Source organism: Ctenopharyngodon idella, chromosome 22, assembly GCF_019924925.1.
Source record: "Ctenopharyngodon idella isolate HZGC_01 chromosome 22, HZGC01, whole genome shotgun sequence".
In the NCBI taxonomy this organism is placed as follows: domain Eukaryota; kingdom Metazoa; phylum Chordata; class Actinopteri; order Cypriniformes; family Xenocyprididae; genus Ctenopharyngodon; species Ctenopharyngodon idella.
This window is the reverse complement of record NC_067241.1, coordinates 6577264-6601792: the sequence shown is the minus strand read 5'-3', so window position 1 is coordinate 6601792 and position 24529 is coordinate 6577264. Positions and strand designations below refer to the sequence as shown.

General features: G+C 35.5%; 2 protein-coding genes across 5 annotated transcripts; one reads left to right on the top strand and one right to left on the bottom strand.

Annotated features, from left to right (window-relative positions):
- The first annotated feature begins 3566 nt into the window (after positions 1–3566).
- On the top strand, positions 3567–13023 carry LOC127505125 (solute carrier family 2, facilitated glucose transporter member 5-like). Of its 2 annotated transcripts, none has more exons than XM_051880471.1 (13): positions 3567–3733; positions 5476–5601; positions 5817–5915; positions 6785–6942; positions 7066–7190; positions 7272–7424; positions 7562–7687; positions 8783–8970; positions 9085–9195; positions 9280–9381; positions 11418–11493; positions 11810–11937; positions 12109–13023. In XM_051880471.1, the coding sequence occupies exons 2-13, from the start codon at positions 5560–5562 to the stop codon at positions 12418–12420; spliced, it is 1620 nt and encodes a 539-aa protein (XP_051736431.1). In that variant the 5' UTR covers positions 3567–3733; positions 5476–5559; the 3' UTR covers positions 12421–13023. The 2 variants fall into 2 exon arrangements, with proteins under 2 accessions (XP_051736431.1, XP_051736432.1); XM_051880472.1 differs by having other exon boundaries at positions 3571–3733; positions 12105–13023.
- A 187-nt stretch (positions 13024–13210) lies between these two features.
- Positions 13211–19174, bottom strand: ca6 (carbonic anhydrase VI). 3 transcript variants are annotated; one of them, XM_051880473.1, is made up of 10 exons: positions 18957–19174; positions 18354–18533; positions 17866–18014; positions 17393–17488; positions 16060–16126; positions 15798–15955; positions 15594–15720; positions 15404–15487; positions 14493–14513; positions 13211–14357 (listed from the first exon to the last, which is right to left on the bottom strand). In XM_051880473.1, exons 1-10 carry the CDS (start codon positions 19039–19041, stop codon positions 13744–13746), a joined length of 1581 nt encoding a protein of 526 aa, XP_051736433.1. In that variant the 5' UTR covers positions 19042–19174; the 3' UTR covers positions 13211–13743. The 3 variants fall into 3 exon arrangements, with proteins under 3 accessions (XP_051736433.1, XP_051736434.1, XP_051736435.1); XM_051880474.1 differs by lacking the exon at positions 14493–14513; XM_051880475.1 differs by having other exon boundaries at positions 14116–14513.
- Between the last annotated feature and the right edge of the window lie 5355 nt (positions 19175–24529).

Sequence of the window (24529 nt, the reverse complement as noted above, 5' to 3'; positions counted from 1 at the left end):
ACAAACTAAACAATTAAATTACACTACAAATAATTTTTTTCCAAAGATGATTTCTGTCATTTTATGTAGTTTTTATCACGCTGATGTAAGTTCAAGTGTTCGTTTTTTAAAATAAGTTTGGTTTTAGTTACTTATTTGATGCTATAAAAACGGGGGTGTAACGTTATGATTGAGAGCTGTGATTGACAGCTTCTCTAAGCATAGTAGTCACTGAGGCACCAACTGACTTTTTGGGGGGATTTTTGGGAGGAGATTGGAGCTCAAACTTTATTTTCTACATTTCCATAACTGTTTATTTCTACGGAGCCCCGGACATGACATGCAGGAAAAAAATAGTAGGCTAAATCGTGCGCACGATTTATTAATTCGTTCCCTCGATTTACTAAAACGTATGCACGATTTATATTTCGTTCCCTCGATTTACTAAAACGTGAGCACGATTTATTATTTTGTTCCCTCGATTTATAAATCATGCGCATGATTTATAAATCGAGGGAACGAAATAGTAAATCGTGCGCACGATTTAACAAATCGAGGGAACGAATTAGTAAATCGTGCGCACGGCATGTCATGTGCGGGGCTCCATATATTTCACATTGACATAATGAGTTTTTCTGCAGTAAACTGTACTAAATGGTTCTGCGTGAGTGCAGGCGGGGCCTTGATAGCGCGCGGCTCCACTTAAAGTCACCCTGAAATCAAAATTTACGTTTTTTAGCTTTTAGTATGAATATGTTAGCCTTAAGGTTATGAATAAGCTGGTGTGTTCCAAAACAATGACAAAATTCACATTTAGGAGATATAAGCATTCAAATCTTACAGTCTCTCACTTCCGCTAAAATGGATCACGGATTTTCATGACATCACATCACACTTCAGTTTCTCGTCAAATCTTCGGTCCAATCAAATGCTCTCTAGAATCTGAAGTCCCGCCTCCTCCTACACTCTTACAGACGCTGAAGCCTCAGCTGAAAACGGTCCTCTGCTCACACATTTACTAGTTTCTACATGGTGAATGGCACATAGTGCACTATATAGAGAATAGGGAACGATTCAGACAGTGTAAATATGCTTTCCTTTGACGCGAATGAAGTCTGTTTTCGTGTTATGCTGCGTTCACACCAAACGCATCTGGGGCGTCTGGTTTACATGTGAAGTCAATGTAAACATGCGTCTAGACGTCCTGCGGCGCAAATCAAGCATCTAGCACGGTGCGGTGCGAATTGAGCGTTCACGCGTCTGACGTGCGAATCAAGCGTCTGACGCCCTAGACGCCCGAGTTGAAAAATCTGAACTTTGGCGAATATTCACGGTGCGTTAACCAATCAGGGACTCTGCTTTGGTATTCACGTATGCAGCTGGAATTGAGCGGCTGTAGTTGGTGTCCTGGTACAAAATCCGCGCACCAATGCGGGCCAACATGTCGTCAAACTGGGACCGAGACAGACGGAAGTACCGCTGAGAGCGGTCGTCATCCAGACGCAGCTCCTGGAGTAAATGGTGAAATTCACCAAACTGGGAGTGTCTCTGGATAATCTCGGGAACCCAGACACGGCGAGCCCACCGACGCCGCTGATGGGCTTTCCGGAGTAAATAAAGCCAACTCTCTCAGCAACATCCATATCCGCCATTATCTAGCAAGGAGGCCGGCAAATACACTGGGTAGTACAGGTAGCACGCCAGGCAGAAGCCCCTCCCATGACGCGAATTCGCATCTGAACACTTTGTTTAGACGCGTGTATAGAGCGAATTTGATGCGCGTCTGAAGCGTCTGACTTCAAAATGTTCAAGCGTTCAACTAGACGCGTCTGATGCGAATTTGACGCGCGATTCACGTTCGGTGTGAACGCAGCATTAGTGTCACATGAACCGCTGCAACGCGAGCAGTCTGCTCCGGTCCAGAGACACGAGAGCACAGAGCGGATCATATGCGCGAGTCGGCACAGACCACAAAAGGTATCAGACCCATTTGAATTCTGCACAAAATGCAGTATATAAGCGATACATTATGAGGAGAAACAGTTACGAGATTAGAAGGAAACAGAGATTTTACTGAGTCTAACGGCTCTGGCAAGCTGTAACATAAACGAAACGCTATTGGCTATTTAAAAAAGGGGCGGGGCCGTTCGATATATCGCCCTGTCTTCCTGTTTCAGTTGAAATTACGTCAACACATTGAATAATGCTGCGCGTTCCAACACTCTTCAGTGGGCCTTTAATGCTTACTATGGCGCAGACTCAGGTCCCAAATCAGCACAATATTGGGACATTGGTGGCTTCACTTTACTATAATGAAAGAGAGTGGAGTTGCGTCGTACATATTTTTTTACAGTCTATGATGGAAACCCAACGTGTTTGTGTGTGTGTGTGTGTGTTAATATTAATGGTTTAAATTTGCCATGTATAAAAATTGTTAAATTAGTATTAAAGCAAATATAGTTGCTTAACTACATAGCAAACTACATAGACGACCTTATTTATTTTTCAAAGATACATTTTCAGAGTAAAATAATGTTTTTTCTGGTCTGGGATTTTCTGTTTTATGGCTTATTTTGGTATTAAGTCACATAATACTTACCTTTTCTTGAACCTCTGTTCACTTCAATGTCCATCGCTTGGGAATGTGTTGGCATCTGCAATGACTGCATATCACTGCAGAGGACAGTCAGTCACCTAAATGAGAGCTTTTTTAAACCCGCACAGACCTGACTGTGAGGACACACACCTCACCACAATCCCCAGTGGGGTGTTCAGCCCTCGACCTGCTGAAATAAACAGCTGAGGATCTCTGTTTAAGTTGATGAGGTCCAATCAATTTGATTAATGAGTTGCTGAAGGAGGAATAGGAATGAGCGAATCTGCAGTGCTGCACTGCAGGAGGGAGCAGATACTGGTCAGACAGAGACCCCTGCTGTCCGTGTGACACTGATCAAAGTGTTTGGGGACGCTGCTTTTTCTCGAAAGTGCCTCTGTATCTAATGAAATACATTTTTAGGAATAGATCTGATTGGTTGTACTCGTTACTCGTTTGGGAAGTAAAATAATCATTTCATTATTATTATTATTATTATTTATGTTAAAATGTAGTCTCAGTAGGCTATTCCAGCCAGGAGATGAAGTCATCTTAAAAAAAGCTGCAAATGTTTAACAAAAACATTAATTGTTTTACGTAAGCTATTGTGACCTGCGTTTTGCAAGGTAATCGCATTTTAACTACATAATGGGCGCCAGAAGTCAATTATTAATTTGACGTTTGCCTTTATCTATAATTTATCTAAGTTTTTATTTTATTTTTTTATAGCTGCTCTATTATCAAGCTGGCCGCCCTTCAGGAAAAACTCTGAATCATGTTACTTGCTCATGTCTTTCTTGTCATGTCCCTTGACCATGTCCCTGCATTATGTCCCTCTATCATGTGCCTGGAGCATGTCACTTGATCTATTGCCTGGATCATGTCCCTGGAACATTTATCTTCAGTGCCAAACAGTTTTGGAGAGTGACTATAAGTAGCGAGGCTAGGCTACTTTTAAATTTCCATTCAGCCTGTATACTCAAGCACTGAATCGTTTGGAGGGGTACTTAAGGCACAGAACAAAAAGAGCGCTGGATAAAGTGGAACATTTAGTTAAAATCCACAAAAAACAACAACAAAAAAAGAAAACAAAATTCTTCAGGCAAAGAAGAAATTCTTTCAGATCAACACTGAATGTGCAGCTTGAACAACTCCATACAGGTAAAGACTGTACACGAAAGCACGTGCATGGCAAATCCAGTGTGTTATTTTTAGCATGTATAGTAGCCTATAGCAACACTGTACACATGTACACATAAGTTCGGGAAATTGAAAATAACTTATTTGGTATGCTTTTTGTAGCCAATGGGGTGCTTTTGCAGCCAATCACCCAACATCTGTCAGACTAAAGTTATCCCTGTAGGAGTAAAATGTCACAAAATAATAAATCAAAATAATAAAAGCTTAGCATCTGTTGACATTTAGTGGAAAACAACAGTCTGGGAATCAGAGGTCACCAGTTAGTTTCAATTTTACACTGTATATTATAGGGCAAAAATGTCTTGGTAGTTTTTTATTTGACTTAGTTTATTTAATCTATTTCACCTACTGTATTTCTGATTTTTTATTTTATACTATTGCTACCAACCTGAAAATGTACACTAAATACTCCTGAATTGCACATTTTTTATTTAATTGCATAGCCATAGAAGATATTGTCTCCTAAAATAGTGTAAGTTGTGATTGTCTGGACCTTTTGCTGGTAAGGAAATTTAGAGATTGGACTTCTGGTTATGCTGATAATGGTGAATACACCAAATTCATTTAGCACATAGAATTCAGCATATTTTCTTTCTTCTTCTTCTTCTTCTTCTTCTTCTTCTTTTCCCAACTTATTTTATTAACTCAGCCATGGTGGGGCTGAGAGAATTATATATGAATATTCCTTTTCAAAGTGTTATGGTAATCCTTTTATTCATGACTATAATGTTTTTTCTTTAGCACCTGACATTGAGTAATTATTCAATTACTTACTCCAGCATTTGTTCTGATAAGTCAAGGGATCCATTTTTAAGCACAGCTGAGATTTACCATTATTTTCGTAACTCAGGTGTAAACCAGAGATTGTAATTATAAATAGGGTCTTAATTAAAATATGCTAACTTGCAGGTTGTGCGTGAAGTCCTGAATTGAGTATGGAGGTCTCTTAGAGGGCAGACAGCAGTGAGACCTGAAAACAGCTTATTCATTTTTTATTAATCTTCAAAGGATTTTCTTCTTTATGTCTGAGAATCTGTCATTATTCATGTTAAATATAAAAATCATAATTTACCTGTTTTTATTTTACATGGCAAAGTGCGAGTTATATATTTTAGGTAAAGACAAAAACTACTTGTCATGTACACTTGCATTAACACTTTTCACCTATAAGGGGTGCAAATGTTTCCCTGTCAGCATTACCTTTTAAATATTGTAGCCTTGAAGAAACCAAAAATACACATGAGGAGCAGAAACTTTATTTGACCACGTGCATTAGTGTGTACATTCTCCTGCTCAATGTTTGCTGCAGGATATGCTTAAACTACTTCTAGAGTAGACTCTAGGCTCTAGTATCATAGTGTGCATGCACATATAAACATTCCAGAACATTAAATACACAAGGGTTAGTCGATATGAGGTCTAAATTACATAATAAATGGCACAGAAACCAATGGAGAGGTCTTCACTATGTTAATTTTATGTTGAAACTCGAAATCTGCTTGCATTACTTTCATATTAAAGTATTATATTAGAATGCTTTATTTGGAGTCTAGTGTACATTTCACATATACAGTACTAGCACCCCAACAATTGACAATTAATGTCATGTGGTTCCCTTTATAGGTGCAGATAGGTAGGTAGCTTACTTTTATCTCTTTATATCTGTTTTTTTAATACCAAACAACTTTAACCTTGGTTTTCAGGGTTGGCTCCAATGTCCAAAGTACAATATACAGCATGATTTCTTTTCGCTGGTGTTCTTTCTAACCATACTGAAGATTTGAAGCATGAAGGAAGAGATCAACATGGAGAGACATGAGAGGAAGGGAGTGAGTACTTTTTACTATATTATATTTCTGCAACAAATAAAATTAAAGCACTTATTTTACATTTTGATACTTCCCTTTTGAATAGCTAACAGACAGACAACAACAGTATTTTTTGTCTCTTCCAAAATACTGCCGCAGCTTCCATATGACTTTAAATGTTTAAGCTAGAATTTTAGTAGCATTTACATATTTTTAAAATTCATGCAAATTTGCAGAAGATGACGCTGATCCTGGCTGCAGCTTCTTTGATCGCCGGGTTTGGTTCGTCTTTTCAGTATGGATACAATGTGGCTGTGATCAACTCACCTGCCCCGGTACTGACTTTATACTATACTATACTATACTATACTATACTATACTATTATGTAAGCAATAAGGTACTCGAGGCTGACGCTTCACATCGTTGCCTAACAGCGCCTTTCAGCCGTGACTTATTCACGATACAGCACTAGCCTCGAGTACCTTATTGCTTTTATAAAACGGTTACCACACAATACAAATATTTATACAAATAAGCCAAAAAATATATGTATCAATGCAACTATGAAGTAAAATCACTAAAAGCCTTCCTTCTGCTGGAAAAAAAAAATTGTCCCTGACCATGAACAGCAACAGAAGTTACATTATTATGCCATTAAATGGCGGCAAAGACTGTCTTTATGAGTGTGTCAGTCAGTAGCGAAGACTTTTACATTGAAAAGACTGAATTGTTGTGAACACGGAACAAATGCTTTGACTAGCGCTGTCAGTCACGGGAAAACCCCTTAAATGTTAAAAGGACAAGATAATACATCGGACATTTAAACAGATTTTTTTTATTATGAACATAGTACTGACCTGAAGGAAAATGCTAAATCTGAACTCGCTCAGTCGATCTCTTTCTCACAGTACTCTTCTACATAATACAGTAAGCTTCAATGAACAATATTGAGAACAAACACTTTACGTTGCTCAGAGTGGTTGCAAAGGGTGTTGTGTAGTGATACACAGAACCGTTGGGTAAAGCGGTCATAGCCGTGTTTTATCGTGAATAAAACACAGCTATTGACCAATCAGAATCACGGACAGGAACTAACCGTTTTATAAAATATATATTATATTATATTATATTATATTATATTATAGTTATTGCATATTTGAACATTCACCTCTGATGAACTTTACTCTGATATTCTGATAAAAGGAGATGCGGCAGTTCTACACCCAAGTATATGTGAACCGTTATGGTCCAATGTCAGACGGTCTCCTGACCCTCCTGTGGTCCCTTACTGTGTCTTTGTACCCACTGGGTGGGTTTTTTGGATCTCTTATGGTAGGCCCATTGGTGAACAAATTCGGAAGGTAATTTCCTTTGAATTGTATAGCATTATAAAAAACGAAAGAAAAAAAAGTAGTTGTTTTTGCCAGTACATTGCACAGAATTCCAATCATCATTCAGTCTAACTTGAGGTCATTTGCTTACAGAAAAGGCACACTCCTGTTCAACAACATCTTCTCTATAGTTCCTGCTGTAATGATGGGTGTGAGTGAAGTGGCAGGGACATTTGAGATCATCATTGTCGCACGCTTTATAGTGGGCATCTGTGCAGGTCAGTAGAATATTCCACCCGTCAGTATGGATCAGCTGTGCTGAATGCTTAAGTATGACAGTATGTGACTGTGTTCTCTAGGCCTGTCCTCCAATGTGGTGCCCATGTATTTGGGAGAGATTGCTCCCAAGAATTACAGGGGGGCCGTTGGGATAGTGCCACAGCTCTTCATCACCGTTGGCATCCTTGTCGCCCAAGTGTTCGGCATTCGCAATATCCTAGGAAATAAAGAAGGTAATGCACAGTGCATGGGATGTTAGAAATATTGCTACTATCGCTGTGCTGTTTTAAAGGAGCTTCTGAGTGCAGTTGGAAACGCTGAGTGCAGTTGCCCCTGCTGCTCATGGTGATGTGTAATGTTCTCTCTTTAGGCTGGCCCATCATGTTGGGTCTCACAGGGATTCCAGCTGCCATTGAGCTGCTGCTTCTGCCTTTCCTTCCCGAGAGCCCACGCTACTTGCTCATACAGAAGGGGGATGAAAAATCTGCCAGGAAAGGTACAGAAGGAGTTATTTTGGTCTATGTCAGAGCACACAAAGAAAATGTGAGGTTCACAGCTGGATGTGCACCAACAATGAACTCATCGAGATTACAGAGGTTTTATGGTGGAGTCGGGCTGGCTTTATCAATTTTATTTCTTATGTTATGAATTTACAACATTTGGACACATTTCAGCACTTTTTTTTTTTCCAAACAAAGGTTCTTTGTAAGCACCTTAAGGTCTTGTGTACCCTGCAAATATAATTTTCTTAAAGGGTTAGTTCACCCAAAAATGACATTCACCGTCGTTCCAAACCTGTAAGACCTTTGTTCATCTTTGGAACACAAATTAATTTTTTTTTTTTGATGAAATCAGAGAGCTTTCTGACCTCACTATAGATAACAATTTCCAGAAAGGTAGTAAAGACATCATTAAAATAGTCCATGTGACTACAGTGATTCAACCTTGATGTTATGAAGTGACAGGTAATCAATTAATCATTCACATTCATTCAACAGATTCGTTTAAAAACACTGAATCACTGAGGGAATGAAACAAGTGACTGGCTTTGTGAGTGCATCGTTATCATTCACATTCGTTCAACTGATTCGTTCAAAAACACTGATTCATTTAGGAACTAAACAGTTGACTGGCTTTATGAGTGCATCATTGAATCATTCACATTTATTCAACTGATTCGTTCAAAAACTATGATTCATTTAGGAGCTAAGCAAGTGAATCTCTTTATGAGTGCATCATTATCATTCACTTTCATTTAACCGATACGTTCAAAAACACTGATTCAATAAGGAACTCAAGACTAATTGTTTAACTCAGAGTGGTTCATTCTGCTTCGGATTAGTTTGGATTTTTGTTGTCAGAGCAAATATGGACCACATAACTGACAATATTGTTTCTGAAATGTAAGTTACTCAATATTAACCTCTTGTTCACTGAACTGTATTAAAAGCAATATCTCACTAGCAACCATGCTGTTGGTCTGAATATCAACACACCAGTGTTGATCTTCAATATTCACATACTATTTTCAACTATTGCTTGTGTGATATTGCCTAAATTAAACACTCCGATATGTTGTGCTGTGTTTTAGGCCTGCAGCAGCTGCGGGGCTGGGAGGATGTGGATGAGGAGCTGAGTGAGATGCGTGTTGAGGATCAGTCAGAGCGAGCAGAAGGTCGACTCTCTCTGCTCAACCTCTTCACCTTCCGCTCACTGCGCTGGCAGCTGCTGTCTGTAATCTTCATGAACATGGGCCAACAACTGTCAGGAGTCAATGCCGTAAGCACCAATTTGAAAGAGCACACAGCTCATTTTCAACACATTTCACTTCAGAAAGCTTATATTTCAAATAAGTTTTGCTTAACTAAATCCTAACTTTAACCCCATCTTCAGATTTATTACTATGCTGACAGCATCTATAGCTCTGCAGGAGTGAAGGATGAGCACGTTCAGTATGTGACAGTCGGAACAGGAGCGGTTAATGTCGTCATGACAATAGCAGCTGTAAGTCACTTTGTTTTGTTTTGAGCTCATTAATGCTCTTCACAGAAACATGAGTGTAAATTATATGATTTTCTGCTTCTGTAGGTGTTCATAGTGGAGAAATCTGGCAGAAGGTTGTTGCTACTGATAGGCTTTGGTATTTGCTGTTCAGCCTGTGTTCTTCTGACCGTAGCGCTCTACTTCCAGGTATAACAATGCTGTACTTATTCCAATACAACTTAGAGATGCATGATTTATCGGCCAGTATTAGACTTTTTTTTAAAACTAAATTGGATATTTATCTGCTGATTATTATATATTTAATTGTGTATGCTCTTTGTGTTTGCCCTGATTTTACATTTAGATTAAAGTTAATCTTTAAAAACATTAATAATATAATAATACTGTAAATGCAATCTTTAGCAAATATCAAAATGAATATCTATTTTCATACTGTACATTATAATGTTGTGATGCCTAAATTCACTTGTAGTGTTTAAAATGATTGATTTTAGTTTTTTCATTTATTTAGACAAAATGATAGTGTATTTTGACAGAACATTTTAATATTAAAATATAGTTAAAATTAAAATATTATTGTCTAAATAATGTGAGTAATATTTTAATATTATTATGACAATATTTAGACATACAATTTTAATATTAAAATATAATTACACTTAAAATATTAAAATATTGTCTAAATAATATCATAATAATATTAAAATATTACTCTGACATTATTTAGACGTAATATTTTAATATTAAAATATAATATTAATAAAATTAAAATTAAAGTATTATTGTGTAAATAATGTCAGAATAATATTTTATATTATGACATTATTTAGACAAAATGTTAATATTATAATTAGACTTAAAATATTGTCTAAATAATGTCAGAGTAATATTTTAATATTATTATGACATTATTTAGACATAATATTTTAATATTAAAATATAATTAAAATTAAAATATTATTGTGTAAATAATGTCAGAATAATATTCTTATATTATGACATTATTTAGACATAAAATGCTAATATTAAAATAAAATTAAATTAAAAATATTATTGTCTAAATAATGTTAGAGTAATATTTTAATATTATTATTATGACATTATTTAGACAATATTTTAATATTAAAATATAATTAAAATTAAAATATTATTGTGTAAATAATGGCAGAATAATATTCTTATATTATGACATTATTTAGACATAAAATGCTAATATTAAAATAAAATAAAATTAAAAATATTATTGTCTAAATAATGTTAGAGTAATATTTTAATATTATTATTATGACATTATTTAGACAATATTTTAATATTAAAATATAATTAAAATTAAAATATTGTGTAAATAATGTCAAAGAATAATTTTAAAATATTATGACATTATTTAGACATAATATTTTAAGTTTAATTATGTTTTAATATTAACATTTTATGTATAAATAATGTCGTAATATTAAAATATTATTCTGACATTATTTACACAATATTTTAATTTGAATTTAAGACAAAATATTAAAATTATGATTAAAATATTATTGTCTAAATAATGTCAATGTAATATTATTGATATTATTTAGACATAATATTTAATATTAAAATATAATTAAAATTAAAATGTTATAATGACATTATTTAGACAATATTTTAATATTAATATGTTAAAATTAAAATATTATTGTCTAAATAATATCAGAGTAATATTTTAACATCATTATGACATTATTTAGACATTTTAATAATATTATTTTAAAATAAGTTTAAAAATAATTATATTTTTAAATAATAGTATATAAAAATAATATTATTATTTAAAATATAATTAAACTTAAAACAGTATTGTCTAAATAATGTAATGGTAATATTTTAATATAGGTCTTTTATTGCTTATTGTCCATAGCATAATTAACAGTTTATCTGTATCGAATAAGAATTTAAGAATTTTAATTTTGGTCCATCCCTAATACAAGCGCAAAGGATTCAGATATTCTCATTATTATGACCAATCAGGTTCACCTTAACTGAATAAGTGAGTTTCCTTATGTGGCCTATTATGGTTGTAATAAATTCTTGTTTATAGACAGATGGCTGTAAAATCTCAGTCCCAACAGAGATTTTAATTTTAGAGCCGTGAATGTGCTGGCCTGACAAATTTGCCTCTAGGGTCTATGTGAAATGCAAGGCTATAAATGTGGTAGAATAACTGCTGCACATTCCACCCACAGACTACACTGGACTGGATGCCCTATGTCAGCATCGTTTGTGTCATTGTTTACGTCATCGGACATGCTATTGGCCCAAGTGAGTTCACGCCAATCCCGTCGGGGCATATTGCAGATGCACAGGGGGCTCGCTGCATCTCAATAAATTCACTCCCTCCCTTTCTTCTTGTTGTATTCCTTGGTGGGGAATGACAATAGATTTATGCTGCAGTTTCTAGGATTTTACATTAAAACCCAGGAGTGAATGTGAGAGAAGTGCTTTAAAGCGGCTGTAAAACAGATTGTAAAAGCAGCACAGTGTTTCAAGCAATCACTTTTCTCACTGCCTATAGAAAGATGAAGTGTGTTGTGATTAAATATCTAGTTTTGACAACTTTTGCTGCATCGCTTCGCAGGTCCTATTCCTGTTGTAATAACCACGGAACTGTTCCGGCAGTCTTCTAGACCACCAGCCTTCATGGTGGGCGGCTCGGTTCACTGGCTTTCGAACTTCACAGTCGGCCTGGTCTTCCCTTTTCTAGAGGTCAGATGTCTAATGCAACACTAACAAACATTCACAGTATTGCACCAAGTTGTTGACTTATTAATACTTGAAATTTCTAATGATTTACTCAGTTATGTCATGGAATTACAGTTATGAAAATTGTGGATCATCTAAGATAAAAAATAATTCCTCATTTGTGTCTACAGAAAGGCCTGGGTGCGTACAGCTTCATCATTTTTGCCTGCATCTGTCTCGCGACGCTTATCTACATCTGGGTGGTCATCCCAGAGACCAAAAACAAGACCTTTCTTGAGACCAGCAAGCTTTTTGCTCAGAGAAACAAGGTGGATATTGGGGTGGAGGGTGAAGACTTTGAGATCAAAGAGACAGGAGAGGAAAGCAAAGCACAGGAAATTAAAAACACATTTATGTGAATGGGTAGGGGGTCATTCACACAGGACACGTTTTTGCGTTTGTCTGCAGTGCTTTGAAAGAAATTGTTTTTATACACTGACAATATGACAATCCCATGCCAGGATTTTTGAACTCAAAAACGTGTCCTTTTCATTGCACTCTGTATTTGTGTTAATGACAAATAAGAATGTACAAGAAAGAAATGTTTTTCTTTAATTAAGAATCAGGTTTAAAATTCATCAAATTCTTAGAAATGTACTCTTTGTATTCAAATTATTTTAATATGGATTTTCATTTTTTTTTTTTAACTTTTATACCAATTTCAACAAAATTTTGACATGTGATGTAACCATTAAGTATAAATATGTAACTAAAATGTTTTCAAATATATTTTTATGGTAAAAAGTATTGTTTATATTCTTTATCATTTATAATTTTTTATAATCATTTTGTTGCATATTTTACAATCTGAACCAATCTTGCATGTCATAAAGGTCAAATGAGCTGATCTTTTAAGAGAAGGAATCCTCTCTATAATATAATTTTCTGTTTTAAGTTAGTTTTGTATGTTTCTGCCTGTCCGTTGCATCATATGACTTTGATTTGGTGGAAAATGTTTTTCAAATATTTATGTATAAATATTTTAGCAAAGGTGCTTCACTGCTTTTTTCCTTTTCTAAGAAATAATAATAAAAGATTATATTACATTAAGATTTTTTTTTTTTTCAGATGTCAGGAATTTTATTTCAGAAATTAGAAACATGCTCTTCATTGACATTCAAAGTTATTGTAAGTGCATTTTTGAATAAATATGAATATATTTTGAAATATATTCAGACATATATTTCATTTGACCATTTATTGTGTATAAAACATTCTGTTTTAATAAAACACAATGTTAAGAATGCAAATATTGTTTATTGAAATTCTTCAGATATGATTCACATTATTCAGTTGGGTAAAAATACATTGAAATGCTTTTATCTAAAATACAGAGTGTATAGAATACATCTTTCAGCTTTAAAGGGTTAGTTCACCCAAAAATGAAAATTCTGTCATCATTTACTCACCCTAAAGTTGTTCCAAACCTGTATGAATTTCTTTCTTCTGCTAACATAAGAGAAGATATTTTAAAGAATGTCAGTAGCCAAACAGTTGATGGGCCCCACATTGACTTCCATGGTAATTTTTTCCCATACTATTTAAGTCAATGTGGCCCATCAACTTTTTGGTTACCCATATTCTTCAAAAGCAGAAGAAAGAAATACATACAGGTTTGGAACAACTAGAGGGTGAGTATATGATAACAGAATTTTAAGTTGCCGTTATTCCCCTGGGAGAGTATACATTTCAAGTTGGCAGAGCTAATATTGCTGATATTGACATTCGTTTAAAAAAGTCTGTGGTGCTGTCTTTCTTTCTTTCTCTCACTCAGTGGCAAACCTGCTCAGCCTGCAGCTGAACTCCTCCATACAAACTGAGCTGAGTGGTTCCCCAGTTCAGGACATTCCCTTTCATCTTGCCATTATCACAAAGCATTTGCCCCCCAATCTCTGCCGCAGTCAGCACATAATCCCATACATTTACATCGGTCATATGGCCTACAAAAGCATCGGTATCAGAGATCCCCAAAAAGCCATCCTGGTCCTTCCCCAGAATGAGTTTTCCTCCAGCTGGAATGGTGTAGCCTGCCCGAATGTAGCGTTCATCCCCGACCAGTCCGTTCACCCACAGTTCAGCCCCTCCGGTATGTGACGCCCAGGTAAAGCAGTAGTTTGTCCAGTCGTGGGATTGACGTTCAAATGGTAAATTAACAAACTCATCTCCGATCCAGAGACCTACTTCAGAGCCCAAAGTGATCATGAGCTCGTTGTCACGTGAAGTGGAGTAAGACAGCACAGTGAGGTCTTGTATGGGTGGGATGCGGACGTTCATGCAGGCTGTGAAGGATTGGAGGTTCATGGGGTGGGACAAGTTCACCAAGGCGTAAGTCTCCAAATTCTTTTCTGCGAAGTACAGGACCAATGGCGATAGAGGTTGCGGGCCTTGAGAAGGAAAGGTAATGTAACTATGTAAGTTGATAGATTTTAAATCTCACTTGGTTACATTTGTTGTCATGGTATATTTGAATGTCTACTGGTTCTAAAACTACAGTTGCACCCATTGCAAAAAATACTCACCTGTACTTGTGGGTGATGGTCCTTGGAAAGGATACACCAAATATCAATGTCAATGCCCATTTTTATTCAGAGACAGATGATTAATGTATATTGAGAATGACACACTTTATATTTAAAGGGACAGTTCACCCAAAAATGAAAATTATGTTATCTTCTCACTCTTGTGTCAAACCTGTATGATTTTCAATCTTGCATGAAACAAGTTTTTTTTTTTTTTAAATAAATATATGAACTGCTATTTTTCATGCAAGGAAAGTGGATGGTGGTCAGGGGCTGTCAAGATCCAAAAAGGATAAAATATGTGACCCTGGACCACAAAACCAGTCATAAGTCACACGGGTATATTTGGAACAATAGCCAACAATACATTGTATGGGTCAAAATGATCGACTTTTCTTTTATGCCAAAAATTATTAGGATATTACGTAAAGATCATGTTCCATGAAGATATTAAAATAATAAAAATGACAAAAGCACTCATTTTTAAAACTCTAATTTTTAAATTATATTTTTTTAACTCTAATTTTTAAAATGTACTAAAACTTTAGTAACTGAAAATATAAAAATGAAAGCTAATTCAAAATACGAATAATAAATACTATAATAGCATATAAATTATACTAAAATAACACAGATTTTTTTAGCCATACGGTAGATTTGTGTGAGAAACAGTCACACAAGTTTAAGTCATTATTCGCTGCTTATACAGCTTTGGTCATCATTGACTTTCATTGTATGTAAAAGAGCAGCTTGTACATTCTGCTAAAAATCACTCTTTTTTTGTTTTACAGAAGAAAGAATGTCATACTAGTTTTAAAAGACATGAATTTTTTTTGTTGTTTTTTTTGGGGGGGGTGGACTATCCCTTTAAGATTACCTGTAATCTTGACATTTCTCATGAAAAGTTATACCTGGAACCGTTTTTTTGTCCAGTGACACAATAAGGCTCTCAATCCTTTTAAGCTTAGCCTCAATCTCCTCTTGACGGCAAATTCCTGCAAGAAACCAAAGAGGAGAGAGAGAGAGAACCTGCTCAGGCACTGCAGACCTAACAAAGAGAGTTTTTCGTAACTGCTGGAAAGGATGAAGCTCTGCCCTAACCTCCTTTGCCCAAGCGTGGGAGGAAAGAGGACTCCACCACTCTGTCATTCAGAGGCTGGGCCATGCGGTAGTCGTTCCACAGGGTCTTATTTTCATGGTCCATTAATGTGCTCTCCAATTTCCTGATCTGAAGGTCACCACATTAAAAGTTAAAGGAACAGCAAAAAAGATAGAAAACTATTTCATGTGAAATTTTTGAGGCACCTGATTGTGAGAGAGGGTGATGGGCGTTTCAAATACTGTCCACAGAATGCTCTCGTGGCACGGTGGTGTGGTGAGAGAGCCTTGATATCTAAAAAAGTGATTGAGGTTCTCTGGGAGCATGGAGCGTACGTTCAAGTTTGTGATATTCATGGACTGACCTGCAAAGAGCAAGAGAGAAAAACATAGAGAAAAAGAAGCAGCAACCATGAGCTGCACAGAATAAAATATTTTTGAGATGCTCATCCAAAATGTTTTGCATTACCTGCATACTTGATGTTTGCCAGGTTTGCAAGAAAGTCACTGTAGTACGTGTTCTCAAAATGCCCGTCCTAAACACAAAGTATCCATTGATCAAATATACTGCTACATGCAAAACACTATATTTGACTATATATATATATTTATGTTTCACATCATTTCACCAAGTAAAACATGTTCCTGGATCAACATCCTTGTTGACCCTGGAACAACATTCCAATCAACCAATCAGATTTGAGAGATAAGTTTATAGTTAATGTCAAGTTAAGATATATTATTTCTCATATTATTTCTCTCTGATTTTAGGGATAAGTTATGGGTAGGGTTAGTTTTAGGGGTAGGGATAGCATCAGGAATGTTGTTCCAGGATTAACATGTCTTATATATGTGTGTAAAATTTGCAAATGTAAATGTAAAAAATTACATTTATTTATTTTTTAATAATTTTAATAACATTTTAAAAGTATTAATATATTACAAATATATAAATATACTTTTATATTAATATAAAAATATTATATTAATATAATACATCAAAAAATATAATATTATAAGTATAAATATATTATAAATATACTTTAATATTAATATTATATATACAAATATATAAAATTACATATATATTATATATATTTTATATAATTTCTTTTACAATTAGTTTAAACTGAATGTAGTGTCAAAAACGAAGTAGTACACACAATAAAATAATGCATTATCTACTTATTAAACTAGTGCCATGTTGTTAATAGCTATTAAACTATGTACATGTGAAGCTGCTTAAGCCATTCAGGTGTAAACATTCAGATAAAACTTTATGTAGAGGTTTCATGAACACACTATTTATCACTATTAGAAGTCAAGCTATTACCCAAGCGATTGCAGAGAAACACATGCAACTGAACTACATATTGCACATTAGAATGCCTATGGTTGTGTTACTAAAACATTGACCTCCCCCATATAATGGAAGTGGGAGCTTGTGAGCTGCACATAATCTTGTGGGAACAGAATGTCAGGCAGTGTGCCACCACACAGCGGCCTGATCAATTAACCTATTTAGTTCAGAAAATGCAGATGTCTAACTTTACTCGTGCTGTGTGCTTCAGGCAACGCGTGGTCATATGGTGCACAGCCCAGCTCTTAAAAGAGGATTCGCACAGACAATAATTTGCATTTTTCATTTAGTTTTTTTTTTTTTCTCTCTGTATATTTGAGGATAGTATGCTTTCCCTTATGTCCATTAGATGGCAGTATTGCAACCAAAATAAAAAAAAATAAAAATAAAAACATTATTCCACTTTCCAACAAGATGAAAAATTATATACAGCCAATCTTACCTCATAAAAAAAGGCTAAAACTGCAAGACCATCTGGTTTATCTTTGGCCTCTTGAAAGCTACTGTATTTTTCAGAGTTGTAGTGGACCACATGAAGCTGTGACACAGCAAGTCAAAGAGGAAAGTGTTAGAAACCGTAATGCAAATTGAGTAATGTGAAGTTCAAAACTCATGTTAGATTGAAAAAGCCCTTCCGTATTGCTAAACTAAAGTTTCTCAACTTTCTTGAGCAAGTTAAATCGAGGAACAATATTTCTAATTAAGTTAGAACAATGATAACTGCATATTTGTCTAATATAGAACCCAACCCAACATATTAAAATTTCAGGCACATGTCCAGCAGCACTTGAATAGATAAGTCCCCAGCCCTACAGTCACTAAAGAAAACAATGCCTTAAAATACACCACTGCTAACTAGGACATCTCCACATGTTTTTTATCTGTTCGTGTGTAAGGCTAAAATGAATGATGTACTTCTGCCATGTAGCGGATGCCGTCCATTGTGTGCTCTGATCCACTGGCCTCCAAGTCCCAGCCTCCCCAGTGCAGATGCATTTGGACAGCAGAGTAGTGGTCTGGAAACCCCTTGGTAATCATCATAGTGTGTGGCAGCTGAATCTCCACTGTCAAAAACAAACAGGATTGTGGACTATATTCATGGAAAGCTAACCTAACCTGTGAATATTAGATAGAATGAAGTAGCCTAGTTAGAAGGAAACATGTTTTAGGCCAATATAAAGACAGAAACTATAAAGATACTGTGTTAGTACAAAATAGATACGTATTTTTGGCACTGTTTGACACGAGATGGCGACAAAACTTAAGGTAGCTATAGATAACAGACCCACATAACAGTTGCAGTTGGTATATATACTCTACTGATTTAAAAAAAAAAAATAAATAAATAAATAAATAAAAAGCGTAAATCTCCAATAAGTGATTTTTAATATAAGAATTCATACCAGAATGTCCATTGTTCTTCATAAGAAAGCTACCGCGCATGTCCTCATACCCTGTCAGCTCGAGCTGCAGCATTCGCGGATTATAACGCACTTTGCGCCGCTGTATGTCAATGGGTGACTGTTGGTTGCCGCCACACTCGTGAAATTTTTCTGCCCAGTGCTTCTGATCCAGTTCTCCTTCTGTATGAAAAAAGTGAGACATTCAAGCAGAGTAAGACAGATTTCTCATATACACAATAAAGCACTGATGATTAAATACAGCTACACAGTTGAGCTGTACACTATTTAACCATATTTATGTTTCTATCCTCTTTTATTTGCATATTTAATTTTTTTTTGTAAATTATATGTAAACTTTTTGTTTATGAGTTAGAAGAACTAAGTTCAATAAAAATTTGACTTTGTATAACTGCTACAGTAAGACCAGTAAAACTATTTAGGCTAAAGCTGAATGTTTATATGTTAGACTGTTGTGAAACTAACTATAGGCTAAACGTAATCTAATTACATTGCCTTACATACTTATTAGATATGTGTGCATCTACTAGTCGGAACTCGGTGGGGGGGGGGAAAGTAGAGAAAAAAAAAAAAAAAAGTACTTGCCTGAATATGTCCACTTTTCTCCATCTACTCCAGCCGATGCGAAATTCACCAAACCGGCATATAACAGGACTACAAACAGCTCCATGCTCAGAGTGCACTCAGTCTCAGGCTGTTCCCTCGTTCACAGGATTGTAAAGAGGTGCTGAGAGTGACATTGATTGCAACGGTTTACACCCAGAATGCCAAAGGCGTGTAGTAACATGGTCATTTAGAGAAGCTTTGACGTATTGGCAAATTAATGTGTGAGGCAGTTGTAGTTCTCATGATCACCAACAAGTCAATCTGGTTTTGTTCAGTGGTTTCCACTTTCTCTTTTTCATGTTTACTCTTAATGGTAGGTACACATTTTAAATAACAAAAAAAATAATAATAATATTTTCTTTGTTATGTGTATGTGTACATAAAATATGATCACATGAGATATCAGCAGCCTAATAAAAGTTGATTTGTTTACATCATGAAATAGGCTAATAATAACAGCAATGGGTACTAAACGGTTAGTTCACCCAAAAATGAAAGTACTCACCCTAATGTCGTCCCAAACCCGTAAGACCTTTGTTTGTCTTTGGAACACAAATTAAGATATTTTTGATGAAATCCGAGGGTATCTGATCCACACATAGGCAGCAACGTTATTGCAGGTCCAGAAAGATATTAAAGACATCGATAAAATAGTCAACGTGACTACAGTGGTTCAACCTTAATATTGTGAAGCGACGAGAATACTTTTTGTGCACAGAAACAAAACAAAAATAACGACTTTATTCAACAAATTCGTCTGTCCCCTGTCACACTGCTACGCTATTTTCGTTGCAGAGCTTCACATTCGAACACGGGTTCAGTATTGGCCGGCTCCTGCGTCAGCATCGCACGCATGCGTTGTTGAATAAAGTCGTTATTTTTGTTTTGTTTTTGCGCACAAAAAGTATTCTCGTCGCTTCATAATGTTAAGGTTGAATCAACATTATGAATTGCTGAACATTATGTGAACATATGAACATTATGTTGCTGCCTATGTGTGGATCAGATACCCTCGGATTTCATCAAAAATATCTTAATTTGTCTTCCGAAGACAAACGAAGGTCTTACAGGTTTGGGACGACATGAGGATGAGTACTTAATGACAGAAATTTCATTTTTGGGTGAACTAACCCTTTAAAATAGTAAGCAGTTCCAGAAATAATTTTATGTAAATCAGTAATACACAAGTGTGATTATTTCATTTTATCAGACAAGCTTCTACTGTAAGTTTAGGCAATAATCAATTTCATAATTACATTTCAGCTGTTTTTTTACCAACACTAAATGGCAAGCAAGGGTAGAGCTGCTTTCCAGAGAAAAGAAAATGATAACATGGCAGCTCTTAGCAAACAGTCATCACTCAAACTTTTGTTTTTCCTTGCTACATCAAACATTCTCATGAATGAAGATGTTTAACAGACCTAGACACCGTTGATAATAGCTGTCAAGACATGTTTTTACAAGTTGTTCAAGGGAAGCGGAAATTTAAAGGTAAAACTGGGGCACAACATGAGACTGCAATGACAAACAATAGACACATTAAACAGTGCTTTAAAGATATATAAATATATAAGCAATATAATATAAATCTAACATATTGTGATATTTTTATTTCAAAGCACTGAACCATCAATTAATTGTATCGAAAATACTCTTAACAGAAGTAACAATGGAAATATTCTGTTTATATGTGTATTCTAAAGATGAAGATGAAGTAAAACAAATGCATAAATTAGGACAAGATTTTCTGGTATACAAAAGTGTTTGTATGTCCCAACACTGTTATTTTAATTATCGGATGTGGAATCCACATCAAACAGGCCAGGCGCTGATTAAATGAGGTACTCTGAGAGATAGAGGTCAAAGGTTACTTTGAAGACTCCAGAGTTTAGTAGCTGGTAATGAAATAAAGGTGCCCCAGTTAGTCATGTGCTCTGTGTAGTGCTGTCCATTACTCATTGAATCTGTGAAAACATGTCTGGAGTTTGAAAAAGGCATAAAAGTAGCATAGTTGCAATGAGGGAAAACATGTTGTGATCAAGATGTACCTTTTATCTAAATACAAAGTGATATGAGGGGCAGACTGGTGACTGTTTTTCTCAGATCAAAAAGTTAAAACTCTGATCTTAATCTGACATTGTTGCTTTTTTATATATATTTAATTGTGACATGCTTTTAACAAAACATGTTACTAAATCTGACAGTCAGCTGTGATATTTTTGTGAAAATATCCAATTTCCATTTTGTTTTTAGATTATAGCAGCCAGGGAACATCGGCCACAATTGGAATATTACATTATACAAGACATCAAAGCTGACAGTTCCTAAATTAGAACAGCAAAAATACAGCACTCATCCAAATCTATAAATCTAGCAAGGAGTACAGGAAAATAAGGGTACACAATCAGATAAAGGTTCAGAGATAAAAATGTTGATGAACGTTGCATCCTACTAAAAAACATTCAAAGACATAAAGTGAAAAACTAGTACATTTGTACAAATGTTAATTGTCTAGGCCAGTTTGATTTATTTATTTTGTCAGCTGACTGGTGCATAATTGAATGAAAAAAAAAAAATGGCTATTGCAGTATTTTGCAGCACTAATAAGATGTTTTTGTTCTAATTGCCTCAAGCCTTGTCAGTCTTCAGTGGTTTGAAATAAAAACTAAATTTCAATTTAAAATCTGTGACTCAGCAGTGTTGAGGAAAGTTACTTTTAAAAGTAATGTATTTTTTACTTTTAAAAGTAATGTATGTTACTTTTTATGGAAAGTAATATGTTACATTACTTTTTCCTCACCTTGGCTGGGCTTGTTTGTTTGTTTTATTTTTTATAGTTTTATTTTTGGCAAATGTAAAGGCCCTTTTACACCAAAAGTGAAATGAATAAGCTTCAGGCTGATCACAGATGTAATGTTTATCTAAAGTCATTTTTGTTTATTAGTATGGTTGAATTGGATCATTGAAGGACATTGGTTAATAAAGTGAGATAAAGTATATTTGTTTAATTATTGCAGGTTTGTGCAATATTCTGAGATTGCATTTTACTCTTTTTATTCATTTTGATAAATACTGAATCTGTTGTGCAAGTGAGATAAGTGAATGCTCACATTTAGTCTAGAATTACAATAACCTGTTTACACACAACGCCTCTGCACTTACTTCCGATTTCTCTTAACATGGCGACAGGAGAGCTGTCAGTCAATACATGAGAAAACTAAGTAACTTGCATTACTTATTTGAAAAGGTAACTCAGATATTTTGTTGTAAATTTAAAAGTAATGTGTTACTTTACTAGTTAATTGAAAAAAGTAATCTGATTACGTAACTCAAGTTACTTGTAATGTGTTACCCCCAACACTGTAACTCAAGGTAATGAGAGAATTGGTTAGGGGTCTGAATAATAATGCAAGCAAATATATTCACAGATAACTGGACACCCAAACATAATGACAAGCATCCAAATCCTTCAGACCTATATCGTTCAAAAATTTGAGGTCAGTAAGTTTTTTTTATTAAATAAATTAATACAGGTGCATCTCAATAAATTAGAATATTTATTAGACATAAAGTAAAATATTTCCAGACTTTTTTGTTTTCATTTTGATGATTACAGCTTGCTGCTCATCAAAATCAAAAAATCAATATCTCAAATTATTAGAATATTTAATTTCAAGTTCTATTAAATTACCATTCTCAGGGTATAAATACTGGGTTTAGGTCAGTAATCCCAACAGCAGTCATGGGGAAGTCTGCTGACTTGACAGTTGTCCAAAAGACGATCATCAAGACCCTCTACGATGAGGGTAAGCCACAGAGGGTCAGTGCTGAAAGAGCTGGCTGTTCGCAGAGTGCTGTGCCAAAGCATATTCATGGAAAGTTGACTGGAAGGAAAAAGTGTGGTAGGAAAAGGTGTACAAATGAAAAGAATGACCGCAGGCTTGAGAAGATTGTCAGGCGAAGCCGATTTAAGAACTTAGGACAGCTTCAGAAGGACTGAAGCTGGAGTCAGTGCATCAAGAGCCACCGCACACAGACGTCTTCAGGAAATGGGCTACAACGTACCAAGCCACTTCTGAACCAAAGACAACGTCAGAAGCATCTTACCTGGGCTAAGGAGAAAAAGAACTGGACTGTTGCTCAGTGGTCCAAAGTCCTCTTTTCAGATGAAAGTAAATTTTGCATTTCATTTGGAAATCAAGGTCCCAGAGTCTGGAGGAAGAGTGGAGAGGCACAGAAACCATGTTGCTTAAAGTCCAGTGTGAAGTTTCCACAGTCAGTGATGATTTGGGCTGCCATGTCATCTGCTGGTCTTGGTCCACTGTGTTTTCTGAAGTCCACAGTCAACGCAGCCATCTACCAGGAAATTTTAGAGCACTTCATGCTTCCTTCTGCTGACAAGCTTTATGGAGATGCTGATTTCATTTTCCAGCAGGACTTGGCACCTGCCCACACTGCCAAAGGTACCAAAAGCTGGTTCAGTGACCATGGTGTTACTGTGCTTGATTGGCCAGCAAACTCGCCTGACCCGAACCCCATAGAGAATCTATGGGGTATTGTGAAGAGGAAGATGAGAGACACCAGACCCAGCAATGCAGATGACCTGAAGGCCACTATCAGAGCAACCTGGGCTTCCATTACACCTGAGCAGTGCCACAAGCTGATTGCCTCCATGCCACGCCGCATTGATGCAGTAATTCATGCAAAAGGAGGCCCAACCAAGTATTGAGTGCATAGAAATGAACATACTTTTCAGAAGCTTGACATTTCTGTTTAAAATTTCCTTTTTTTATTGATCTTATGAAATATTCAAATTTTTTGAGATAGTGAATTGGTGGGTTTTTGTTAAATGTGAGCCAAAATCATCACAATTAAAAGAACCAAAGACTTAAAGTACTTCAGTCTGTGTGCACTGAATTTATTTAATACACGTGTTCCACAATTTGAGTTGAATTACTGAAATAAATGAACTTTTCCACGACATTCTAATTTATTGAGATGCACTTGTACTATTATTCAGCAAGAATGCATTCAATTGATTAAAAAAACTTACAGTAAAGACATTTATAATGTTACAAAATATTTCTATTTCAAATAAAAGCCTTTTTTTGCTTTCTATTCTTTTTTTCATCTTTGTTTTTTTTTTTTTTGGTGACATGAAGGCCAAGTATGGTAACACATACTCAGAATTTGTCCACTGCATTTAATCCATCCAAGTTAGTGCACACACATTAGGAGTAGTAAGTAGTGAACACACACACACACACACACTGCAAACCGGACACACACACCCAGAGCAGTGGGCAGCCATTTTGCTGTATCATTGCTCAGTCATTTGCTGCTGGTATACTGAGAATTGAACCAGCACCTTCGGGTTACCAGTCTGTCTCTAACCATTAGGCCACAACTACGCTTAGAAAGAAAAACACAAGAGTATCATGGTATGTCTCACTTCTCTGAGCGGGGATATTAAGCATGATGAGGACAAGTTTTCTATTCAGTTTCCAGAAAAATATAAAGCAGCCCATCTGTTTTCAACATTGATAATAATG

Bases quoted from the DNA above. Each gene is read 5' to 3' on its own strand.
- LOC127505125 (XM_051880471.1), top strand. From the start codon at position 5,560: ATGAAGGAAGAGATCAACATGGAGAGACATGAGAGGAAGGGA. The intron at 6,943-7,065 runs GTAATTTCCTTT...ATTTGCTTACAG, and splicing joins TTGGTGAACAAATTCGGAAG to AAAAGGCACACTCCTGTTCA. The intron at 7,191-7,271 runs GTCAGTAGAATA...TGTGTTCTCTAG, and splicing joins TATAGTGGGCATCTGTGCAG to GCCTGTCCTCCAATGTGGTG.
- ca6 (XM_051880473.1), bottom strand. From the start codon at position 19,041: ATGGAGCTGTTTGTAGTCCTGTTATATGCCGGTTTGGTGAATTTCGCA. The intron at 15,721-15,797 runs GTGCCTCAAAAA...GGTGACCTTCAG, and splicing joins TCACCCTCTCTCACAATCAG to ATCAGGAAATTGGAGAGCAC. The intron at 14,514-15,403 runs GTATAACTTTTC...ATCCTTTCCAAG, and splicing joins GGACAAAAAAACGGTTCCAG to GACCATCACCCACAAGTACA.